Consider the following 12,131-nt stretch of genomic DNA (forward strand, 5'->3'; position numbering starts at 1 on the left):
TGACCAATCACGTTTGAGTGGCCTTCGAGGTTTAATGCAATGACCAAAATGCAATCTCCAAATCCATTGTCTATTGTCTGACAACCATTTAGCTTTAATTCATTTGTAATTTTTTTTTTTTAATCTGCATTCATAAGCAGATAATTATAGAGACGTTGTCCCTCAACTCCAGCTCCATTATCGCGTCTCAAATTCGTAATTGGACCTGGCGAGGTAGTCTTGGCCCCAAAAATCCATTATCCATTATTTGGATATGTGCTGAACCCCAGAAATATTGGCCGTTGGCCCTAGAAGCTAAATCGTCATCAGGCCGATGAGTTCCGATTCATATAAACCATAGACTATATCATTTTAAATTATCAAATGTCTTATTACTTGTCTCCCAACATACACACAAGCACAAATATATATGCAATAAATTAATTTCGACCCATTATGGATCCTACTTGTGGAACCTTATATCACTAACTTGGCATTCATAATAGAGCCTTTAACCAAGACTATGCAGTGCCAGAACAATGTTAAAAGAACACTCACAAATGCTGCCACATCCTACTGGGCTCAGCAAGCCAGGGCTCATGCCAGATGGTCAAGACATCATGAGATTGGATCTGGCTCACAATATATACTGTCTACAAAGCAACATGGACAACAAAGAAAATCCTCTGTTCGTTCTTTGCTAGAAGAGCCAGCATGGTGGACGTGGCCTTAAAAGCACTTTAACTTTTCTATCCTCCCTTCAGTCTTCCGTTTATTTCTGCCTCCCTTTTATTTTCCTCTTCTGCCCCCCTCCCAAGAGTTGAAATAAACAGCATGGAGAAGCACCAGAAATGGGTTTGACTCTTCATGATTCGAACGCTAACATATTATCTCTGTGTTCAGCCTCTTCTCCTCCTTCTGCCATTTTCATACCCCACTGATTTCTCTCCTGTTTCCACCTGTTGCATGAATCCAAATGGCTCTACTTTACTCCTGTCCCTTTCTCTAGTACAGGGATGGGCAACTGGCGGCCCCCGGGCTGCATGCGTTCCTCGTCCTCACTTTGCAGCCCGCAAATCAATTTCCAAATAATATTTGGTGTTGGGAGCAAGCAGCCCATTACATTACAATTGTAATGATATACTGTCCACTGTTAGAGGGCGCTCGCTTTAAAGGCAAGGGGTTTGTTGCCAAGCAACTGCGGCCTCGTCAGGTCTTGACCGGCAACGGCACACAGCGCAAAAAGAGGCATAAGCCGCCAAAAAAGAAAACTGGACCAAGAGAATCGTGCCTTCCTGGCAAGATGTGAAATAAGAATCGTTTTTTTTGGGGGGGAATTCGAAAGCAAACCAATGTGCTAAGTGTGCCTTGAAAAAAAATATGAAAATAGTTGTACCATTGTTGAATGCTAATGTGGAGGTTTTGTTTCTGTGTTAAGTTCATTAATTGAATAGAAGCACTACTTAATCCGTTTGAATATGAAAAATAGAGATGCTGAAAAAATAAACTTTGATTACCGGTATGTATTTTGTTGTTTTCAGTCATTTAGTAGCTATACTAGTAGCTAATGGAATGATAAGGGTTACAGTATCCTATTGGTGGTGAACAATCACAATCTGGCCCTCAGGTAGTGAAGATAAACATTTTGTGGCCCTCTCAATTATCAATGTTGCCCATCCGTGCTCTAGTATATCTCCTTCTCCACTTCTCTCTCCATATTTCTCCTATCCCATAATCCTTCTATCCTTACCTCTACCCAGTTTCCATCCACCTCATGGAAAAGAACACAGAAGGGGTCCGACTTGGAGGCTACATCTCGGTCCAGCAGGCTGGTTGCGGTGACGGACAACTCCACCCGAGTGATGCAGTGTTGAGGTGCGACGCTGCGTGCCTGACCTTCAGTGGTCGAGCCTAGAGTGTATGCCATGGTCTGAAGTCACAATGAATTACCCTGTAGGAAAGAAAACAGAGAAATAAGTAGAATAAACTTCAGTTTCATACATGCCCACACACTGGCTGTGTCTTGGCACTTGGTGCTAAGAACTACAATGTGAACATTGTCATGTTTAACAGGAACAATGTTCATTATGTCCACCATCTGAGTTTAGTGTGTTAGCAAACCATGATATGGTAATTTTTAGCATTAAGCACAGGGTTTTGCAGGTATTTGGTCAGAAGCATTGGATTAGCTGCAACAATTATTTTCATTGGTGAAACCTTTGTCTATATAACATCACAGTAAACAATGAAAATGCCCATCACAATGTCCTAGAGCATAACATGATGTCATATAATGCTTTGTTTTGTGTGATCAACAGCCCCAAACACAAAAATTCACTTTACTATTATGTTAGGAATAAAAGGCTGCAAACTCTCACTTTTATGAACCTGGAACCATCAGATTTTGCATTGCTGCTTCAAAAATGATTAATTGATTATTCAAAAACTTGGCAATTAATTTGCTTTTGATCAGTTAATTGACTGATCGTCAAAGCTCTATATTCGACATGTGATATATTTGACCTGATAACCAATGACACGCTCAATCTGAAAACAGTGTGCACCGTTTTGGCACGGTTTCTGTGTTGAACGACATGTTCTCTTGGAACAGTGTGAAACGGTGTGCAATCAGCTTCGTGTATGTTTTCTCTCATTTGGTGGGTGTATCAGAAATGTTACCAAATCAGCAGCAATGTGTATGGAAACCTAATTAATTCAAAAATTAAAAGGCAGATCACACTCAGTTGGCACTCCCGCTTCAATTTAAAAGGCAACTATCATATCGCATTTTCAGGATAGGCCCAATACTTTGTCGCAGCCTATGCTGTTGTTTCACTAGTTGGAGCTGAAACTACTGCAACTGAGAATGTAACAGCACTTTATATCGTAAAAATAAAGGCTTCTAAAACAAATGTTACTCAAAAATACTACACAAAAGGACATTTCCCAGCAAAGTGACCCACAATAGGGGAGAAATTACCAGTATTGGCCACCAAGATTACAGCTATCTCAAGTTAGGATGCAGTTACCTAATATTTAACACAAGGCTAACATTAGATTGTAATGAAAAGAAACAGAACTTTCTATAGTCAAAATTCACAGATGAAGGCCAAAGACTACCCAAACGGTTTGTTTCAGCAGTAATGCAACCCAAAATTTGGGAGAATTTAACAAACTGGTATCCAAGATGACATATTTTACTGCTGCTAGCATATAGCTATTATAGTTAGCAGTGAACACCAATAGAATGTAGCAGCATTTTCTATAGTAAAAAAACACCCAAATACTACATTACCTGAAGTGTTTCAAGAGTAATGCAACCCGAAATTGGGGAGGATTCAACATATTGGCAGCCAAGATTACATCTTTTACTTCCATTAGCATGTAGCTACATGGGACAATGTAAACACTGCAGTAGCTTAAAAAATACTCGAGTATGTGTTAAAGTAAAACTTAAAAGTAAGGGTAAAATTTAAATGAGAGTAGAAAATACTGTTGAAACCGGAGGATTCAGAACAGTTGGAAATCAGGGGATTTCTCTAAAATACGTTTACCTCATTATTTGGAAAATTATAACATAAAAAATATGAGTGGGCTGAACATGCAATATCTCTCTCTCTCTCTCTCATTTATTTCCTGTTATATAAAATTGTGTGTTGCAGACACAGGTCCATATTACATATCATACAGTACAAAAAGTATAAAAAGGAGACACAAACACACAAAACAATTCCATATTCGCCTATAGCATATACAGGCTATTGCACCAATGTTGTATCAATCTAATAGTGTATCTATTACAGCTTTTCAGAGGACTGACTAGGGCTTCAATTATATAGTTCTCTGACTTGTCCAGATGACACATAAAGCTGTCTCACAGGTTGGCACAGGTTGGCACTCTACTGGACACAAGCAGCTGACTGGCATTGTGCAACCTAGGGACACAAAGCTGCAGCCTCATTGCATCATTGTATGCTACCTTGAGCCTCCGCATACTCTTTTTCTTATAGTTCGACCAAAGTTGAGCAGTATATAGCAGTTTGATGTAGGTTTTAAACAAGAGCCCTTCACAGAGTCAGAACACATAGAAAGCCTCCTTATAAGCATGTTAGCTTGTGAATACATTTTGCATTGCTGTCAGTAGAGGTCTTTGTGATCCGTCCAGTCAGTGCATGGGACATGACCTAAATATTTAGTTTCCTTACACACAGCAAGAGGACTATCTGACAAATAAAAGGTTGGAAAAGTTGATATCCTGTCCTCATCGCTTCTAACTGTCATTATGTGGCTTTTCTAGGCATTATACTTTATGTCATAATCAAGGCTATACTGTAAACACACCTTCAGCATCTGCTGCAGTCCAGCACTATATGGACAGATCAGGACCAGATCGTCTGCATACATAAGACGATTAACAACAGTGTTGCCCACAAGACAGCCAGTTTTTAACCTATTTAGCTGATTTGATAATTCATACATATACACATTAAATAAAATAAGAGACAAAATACCTCTCTGAACGGTCTATAATTAAGCTTTAAATATGCTAAAAAAAGAGTACCAATGTGTTTGTATAGATACTTTCTCTTTTGCTATTTAAACTCATAAAAGTAAAACTTTCCAACTGCACAAAAATATAAAACTAATTCTGGTAACCTGCGGCCGGAGAGGGATTTATTGTATCATTGTTGTGTTGAACAATGAATAAATGAATAAACAAAGACATTTCTAAGACACAATTTACCACAATCTCTGGGAAATGAACCGCCCTGCTCTATACACAGCGATGTCTGCTCTCCATGATAACATGTACAACCTGTAGTTACTGGTTAGGGGTTTTGTGTAACCCTTCACAGGAGGCAAGTGTGTTATGTTTATCTTACACTGACAGCCAACAAAATCCTAATCTAGAAACACCACTGCAGAGAAAAAATTAGATGCTGGAAACACACGGGTGTCCAAATCTGTTGCCAGGCAGAGTGTGCATTTCTCTTCAGGAATCAGTGGTTTGGAGAGCGTTTCGAATGGGTTAAATTTAGGTTATATTTTAATGTTTATTTCTGTTAGGAGTACATCATATATAGGTATACCAAATAAGAAGCAAAAAGTAATCAAGTACTGTGTTAAAAATCCGTGACATCACAATTACAATATTTCTTCTGGGGTTGTACAGCCTAAAAATACTTTAGTTTAATTAGACTAATGACACAGATACTGTTTGGCTAGAAATACCCACTAAGGAAGAATTAAACACACAACCAGAATGTTAGCTCTTGGCCATTAAGGTGGACCCTGGTGTAGGTCATGGCCACCCTCAGGAAACCCCAACAATATCCAGAATTATGTAAACATATAACAAAGACACACACACATACACATATACCTACAAACACAGATCAAAGCCCTCACAGAACCTTCAAAATGGAGAAGTATCAGGCAAGGAGAAAGGCATGAAGAGAAAACGCAAATACAGTATGCAAACACTCGGATTGTAATAACAACTACCTCGTGTTGTTCTCAGTAATAACTTGTGTCACAAATTAAATAATTTCCTAGAGGCTTTAAGGACAGATAAACAACACACCACCCTGTGTCCATAAATGCGGTTTTGTTCTCAGAGCGGCAAGCTAAAAGGATGCTGTCAGTTGCTAAGATACTAATGTGTTATAAGCAGCGTGCTCCTCCCGGTCTGCTCCTGTGATGTCATACTAGAAGTAGTGATGTACTGAAAAAAACAGTGTAAAATGTTCATTCATTTACTCATTCATTCATAGGTGGTGGAAGCTTGTTTTGACTGGATACTTACTTATTTATTCATTGTTCATGGATGATGAATGGATGAAATAATTAAAGATTACACTTCCTTTTTCCAAGCTCGTAAAAATTCAAAGACAAAAGATGTCTGTTAGCACCCATTTAGACACCACACAATTCTTACATGATGCTGCATAATATCAAGAATGGGTTTCAGAGCTTCAGGGGACAAAAACAATGTCTACCGTCAAAGTCAGAGATCTTGGACAGGGAGTCAAGGACCCCTAGGGGGTCCTCAGATATAGTGCAGGAGGATGTTAAAGGTGTCCTGCCACACAGAACCGTGACTAGCATTTTTGGAAATATGTTAGGTATATATGTGTTTGTGTTATGTGGTGAATGTGAAAATGAACTACTACCTCATCTGTCAGCTCTAGCCACTGACAAGAAATAAGAGGAGAGATCAGGCCAATTAGAAAAGCTGGTCAGTCTGACGTCATAGTGCCTGAGCTCATTACTATTCATGAGCTACCCAGTTGCGCTGAGTAAAGGATGCTGATAGCCAAGCTCTCATTGGCTAACTGTTTGCCAATCAGAGTCAAGCAGCTTAGCTCGTTGAATATTAATGAGAAATGGCAAAGCTGGAGCTGAGACTTCCTGCAGGGTTTCTATACCACACTAGAATGGCTTGAAACAAGGTAACCAAGGCATTTTTCCACAAAAAATTTTAGAACTTCAGACATTACCACAATGTAATGAAGTACGTGTGGCAGGACACCTTTAATGTGTTTAAAGTCTATATCAGTGAAGTTCCACTTCCAGGATTGATCCATTGCCTATGGAAATTCCGCTGGATTTCACTTAGCGCCGCTAAAGACGCTTGTGATTGGTTTTGAAGAAATGTCAATAAACCAGAGCATGTTTTTTCTCCCATCACGGAATGCTGTTTGGACTCGCCAGACACCTCGGCTACAGCGCTGCTGGGAAGCGAGGTCTGGCTGACTAATGTTTAAGATGCCTAACATGAATCTAACACATTATTAGCAATCTATTTGTGAAAAAAACAAAACATTGATGATAGGCTTAGTGGCCTATAGGTAAGGTAGTCACTAATGTAGCCATCCACAGATACAGGTAATCCTAGGGAATCATTGTGCCACATGCACATTTAACATCAAAACAGGATATAAAATCATGCCAACACTTATTTTAATAGCTTAGTATTCTATGCACTGCAAGGTATGTAGAAAGGATTTAGGCCACCCTACACGTTATTGTAGGCCCAGTTCAGTATAAAACTTCATTTATTCATGACATGAGTATGCTGTCTTCCAATGGTAATCCTAAAGCTGCTGACGCCAGAACCTTCTGAACCAACTCCACTTGGAAAGATTTACTGCACCTGCAAACCACCTGGACCTGCTGTTAAGAACACATCATGTCTCTTTTAGTGTGCCATTATATAAAGCCCATTTACACTTTGTGTGTAGGAGAGTGTAACAGCACTATGTGTTTGAGTGCATTACAGGTGCATGGATAGCAGTATGATACACAAACCAGGCAAACTCCAGCCAGCCAGTCTTGGGGTGTTTGGGTGGAGGCTTACTACTGACCCTGCTGAAGACGTTCACAGCCAGTCACAGTTTACATCCACACCTGAGTCCCCTCTTTGCAGGAGGACAGAGCATAAGAGAGAGAGAAGGCTAAGTGTAAGTGACTGACGAGAATCACAGCATGGAAGCTGTTTCATACTTGTTAATAGCAGATTGAGCTCTGCACATTAGGTCTAATTACACTACATGGCTGCCATTTTCGTGCCAAAGTGGCCAATAGAAATGAAGTTTAGACTGTAAACAGTAATCATTTCGAGATGTGTCAATTTAAATTGAACATGAAAAAAAAAAAAAAAAAAAACACTAAAGCAGCATGTCTCTGCAACACGGGCGCGCGCGCACTTCTGTATGTTTCCTTTGATATTCACCCAGCAAAGCAGTTCAATAAAATGTCACATCCTCGCAACATCTTGTAACCTTTCTAATGAGCAGAAAGACTGCAGCCTACATTTCTGTTGCGGAGTCATTTTTTGAAAGCTGAGCGCGTCTAAGCAACACCACTCACCACCTAACTGTTAAATCTCTACAGCTAACAATGAGGAAAAAATAGGAAAACTGATGTCACGCTCACCTCAGTAAATTGCGTCCAACTTCTTTGCCGCTTTTCAGTTAAGATTGTTTTTAATTACCGCGCTCAGTGAGGAGAAATTAAATCCCCCAAAGCTTTTTTTTTTCTACCAAAGACTGAACATTGAAGTTGCTGTTTCCATTTTTATGCCGAGTGTCCTGCAAGGCGCAACAGTGTGTTGTCATAAATCATCCTCGTAGCCACCTGGACTCTGTTCTCTTCTAGCTGCACTGATGGAGCGAGCTGCGTCAAGCTAACTGGACTCCCTTACGACCGGAAGTATAAAGAGTTCCCCTTACAAAATAAAAGCGTCACTGTCAATATGTGTCAAGCAAATGCAAAGCGCTTCCGTCTTAAGTTATTTTTTTATTTTTTAAATCGCCTAGCCTACTATGAGAACAGATATAGTTTTAGTATCCCCGGTAGACTTGACTATACTCATGCTTTGTGCGATTATCGTGTGTTATTTATTGACCAGCATTATACCCTAAATTACAGTAGGCTAGCCTGTTGTTTCTGTAATTCATAGTATTGCAAAATCTAGTATAGAAAGCATATTGTTCCACTGGCAACCTCTTGTGGTGAAAACATGTATTATGACCCAAGTTTGGCCCATTTTAGTGTTATATTATTTCATACAATATTGTTTTATTTTGATCACTGTTTATGTTTGATGTTGGTGGAGCTGAATTACATAGCCTACTGTTTGGTAGTTTTATCCGTAACAAAATGTTATAAACTGATCACATATATTTTATTTAAAAAAACTATAGCTGTCACATAAATGTAGTGGATTACAGCACTTAATTTGACAGCACCAAAACAAACACTGCTTATTCAAATGGACATAAGGAGAATGTGTGTAGTTTATATAAGACAGTGATAAGGACAGAACAGAACAGTATTAATAGGAAGGGAGCGCAAACAGCAACACATGTGCACCATCAGTATTAACCACAAGAGGGTGGCAGACCAACGTGAAGGAATGGGAGTCATGTGACTGACAAGCCAGACCAACAACAAGATGTTGACTCTGGTTCCAAATTACATTTGCTGCTGCTAGGGTGCGTCTAGATTACTAGACTAACAGAATTCATCACTGACAGGCACAGCTGCTCTTGCTGGCATTAGTCCAAATGAAATAAGAGAGGGTTATAAAGACGCGTTGTGCAAGCTGTGTGGAAAAAAATGGACTTATGTACCCCAGAAGCTAGATTAACTTGACACATCATCTTAAAAAAACAGCAAAATATGTAACTATTAATAATCCACTCTTAGTAATCTAAACATGATAATGTGTGTGTGTGTGTGGAAATAGTTTTGTATGACATATTGTATTTGAGATTTAACCCAAAAACATTTTCATGTTAAAGAAATTTATGTTTATTTAGTTGAAGTTTGAAAAGTTTAATGGCAAGTTGTTGAAAGAAAGAAATAAAGCAAGAAATTAAACAGCAAAAATGTATGAAATGTAAGTAAAGGACAAAACTCAAGGTAGTCTTTTTATATCTCAATTGAAATCTTAGTGCAAGACAGTGCAAGAAAAAATAAAAAAATAGAGGCAATGTCATGTGAGGAGTCAAACCTGATCAAAAACCTCAAAAAGAAAAAACACTTAACAGATGAGCTACAGTGCCACAGGGCACAGGTGTATGCTCATTAAATCCAGTGTCTTTGTAGACAATCTTTGAATAGTTTAAATTTAAAGCAAATCATAAATAATGAATTCAAAAGAAACACGTAGAGGAATGGATAAGGAAATAAGGTCATCGTGTGTCAGAATAACAGCATCATTGTAGCATTATCAGCACAACAAGAAACTAGAATCTATTATTCTCAAAGTTTATGGTTTTCACAATTCTTGTTCAGTTGAAATAGTATAAGCCATAATTCCCTTGTGTAAACAAACAACTTGGGTAAGCTTTCCATGAAAACAGCAGAAATCAATATGCAAACTAGATAGAGACCACAACCTGTAATGACCATTCTTCCTGTTAGTTGATGAGTTATTGTGTTTTCACTAATGTGGCCTCTAATCATTGTAAACACATTACAGTGCAAAGTGACTCAGTGTATCAGCGTTAAATATAGTAAGTATTTTCTCACATGAAACTTACTGGACAGCAAATAATGTTTTACCTCTAGGTTCATGGCAGTGTGGGATAGCAGAGCCAATAGTGACAGTATTAAGTACTACGATCCATCAGTCCCCCGTCACATAAATCATATTTACCTTTGCCGCTTTGGACAAACACAGTAGTGTTTTAACATTGTAATGGGTCACAGATTTCTTTGTTACACCAAAAAGGCCTGTGTTAATCCAGCCTTTGAGCCAGGTAAAAAGGAAGCAGGAGATTTCTTTATATAGGCCTAAATGCAATATATTTATGTAATATGTCTATATCATTCATATAATAACTTTACAATACACACTGTGGTTGTTTCTCAGTAGCTGACATATAATACCCTTCTCCTTCCATTTAGCGAGGAGGTTTTCCCTTAACTCTGTTTGTGTTGGCTTAGTATTTTCTTTCCCCTTGTAGCATTATAACATTACTTGTGTAAAGCATCCGTAGGTTTCATGAAATGTGCAATCTCTTAATGCTTTGGCTCGTGATACAGTGACAGGGATGCTGTCTGAGCAAAACATTCTTTGCAACTGTATGACCTCCCTGTAACACTAACTCAGTAATACAGCGGGTAATACAGCACCGTGAAGAAAAGACCATTACAATGGCAGTTGTGGTAAAGACACTACCGCTTTTGTCCAAAGCGGCCGCTAAAATCAACACAAACTGAAAGTTACATTTAGCCACTTTGAAGACATACAACAGTACAGCTGTACTTATTCACATTGTTCCCTAGAGAGGCTCTTGTTGATAAATGGAGATACTTATCTCTAAAAAATTTGGGGAGACTTTAAAAAAACAGGGAGAGGGTATTCTCAGATTACTTGGGACACTTTTCCTTTGCTCTCCTTGATTTCCAACACTGGCTGTAGCAGTGGTTGACCTCTGATGATTCTGATGAACTTGAATGTTACTTTGCCCTGGCGCTTACATCGTCCAACAATACGGATCACATTAGATGGATGAGAAATTCAGCCTCCTGTCCCTCAGACTGAGCCTCTGCGCCTCACTGAGGGAGACTTTGTTCCTCCACAGCCTGAAAAGAACATTGGTGCAACATTTTATATTTTTCAATTTTTCAATGTATTAAAAAAAGCAGCAACAGATACAGCAGATTTGAAATAAACAGTATAGCAGGCATTATCAAACCATTATAAATTTTAGTAGAAAAAAAATATCAAAGTCACACAGCATATGTGTATACATATATATATATATATATATATATATATATATGTATGTGTGTGTGTGTGTGTGTGTGTGTGTGTGTGTGTGCTCTCAACAGATAGTGAAGGTGATAAACAAAACCAACAGGTGCCTGTATGAGCCAAACTTTGCCTGAGAGACACCATGGTTGCAAGTTTACCTGATGAGCTGCAGAGCAGGACAGGACTGTAAGGCTCTAACCAGGGCCTCCGCTCCAAAAACACTCACAGTGTTTGACTCCAGACTGGGAGAAATAAACAGATACATACACACCGTTTTATACCCTCCAAGTCTGAGTGTGTGGTCGACAAGTAAGTCAACTAAAGGAGGAATAAAAGAGTAACTACCAGTTTTTTTAACCTGGACCTTAGTTTTTTTGTGTGTGTAAGTGATTGATAGGAACAACGATCTTTGAAATTGGTCCAGTATTAAGCGTGAACGCTCGAATGGACCGGGCTGCAATGTAACCCCCGTGGGGCCAATGGGCAGCGTCAGTTTGGTCCACTAAAAGTGTGTTTTTTGTCGTTATAAGGCTCAGATTATTAGTGTCTGACAAGATTATTCTGAAATAGACCTTTTTAATACTTCTTTAAGACCTGCTGTTTAACCGAAAACAGTTTTGCGGTTGCTAGCACTAAACCCACCAGACTCGATTTAAAAAAAAGCAATACTTTTAGCGTGTATAGATCCAACTTATTTTAACGTGTAAATTGGTAAACTATGTGTTTATTTCAACCACAACTAGAGTTGTGATGGTTGGAAAAGTAGAAAGATGACCCAAAACAATGTTTTATAGTTTGTTTCTTTCAACTTTGAATGGAGTGTATTTTTACAAGTTTATTTACATGGAGTGTGGTGGCTTTAGCAAATGCAATTTCGCAG

At 38.8% G+C, this 12,131-nt stretch overlaps 2 protein-coding genes across 6 annotated transcripts in view; both read right to left on the reverse strand.

Annotated features, from left to right (window-relative positions):
* cpne2 (copine II) overlaps positions 1-8,195 on the reverse strand; it is a 67,549-nt gene extending 59,354 nt beyond the window's left edge. The window contains exons 1-3 of one of the 3 annotated variants that reach the window (XM_034878151.1): positions 7,918-8,178; positions 7,347-7,405; positions 1,730-1,930 (exon numbers count right to left, since the gene is read on the reverse strand). In XM_034878151.1, coding sequence (XP_034734042.1) covers positions 1,730-1,906 — 177 coding nt within the window. In that variant the 5' untranslated portion in view covers positions 1,907-1,930; positions 7,347-7,405; positions 7,918-8,178. Of the gene's footprint in view, positions 1-1,729; positions 1,931-7,346; positions 7,406-7,917 lie in introns of all 3 variants that reach the window. The other 2 variants (XM_034878152.1, XM_034878150.1) reach the window with 2 other exon arrangements.
* Positions 8,196-9,416: 1,221 nt separating this feature from the next.
* nlrc5 (NLR family, CARD domain containing 5) overlaps positions 9,417-12,131 on the reverse strand; it is a 58,259-nt gene continuing 55,544 nt past the window's right edge. For 2 of the 3 annotated variants that reach the window (XM_034878139.1, XM_034878137.1), the window contains 2 exons: positions 11,410-11,493; positions 10,548-11,079 (listed from right to left, as the gene is read on the reverse strand). In XM_034878139.1, coding sequence (XP_034734030.1) covers positions 10,998-11,079; positions 11,410-11,493 — 166 coding nt within the window. In that variant the 3' untranslated portion in view covers positions 10,548-10,997. Of the gene's footprint in view, positions 10,444-10,547; positions 11,080-11,409; positions 11,494-12,131 lie in introns of those variants that run through there. The other variant, XR_004657458.1, reaches the window with a different exon arrangement.

This window comes from Etheostoma cragini, chromosome 8, assembly GCF_013103735.1.
Source record: "Etheostoma cragini isolate CJK2018 chromosome 8, CSU_Ecrag_1.0, whole genome shotgun sequence".
NCBI classification, from domain to species: domain Eukaryota; kingdom Metazoa; phylum Chordata; class Actinopteri; order Perciformes; family Percidae; genus Etheostoma; species Etheostoma cragini.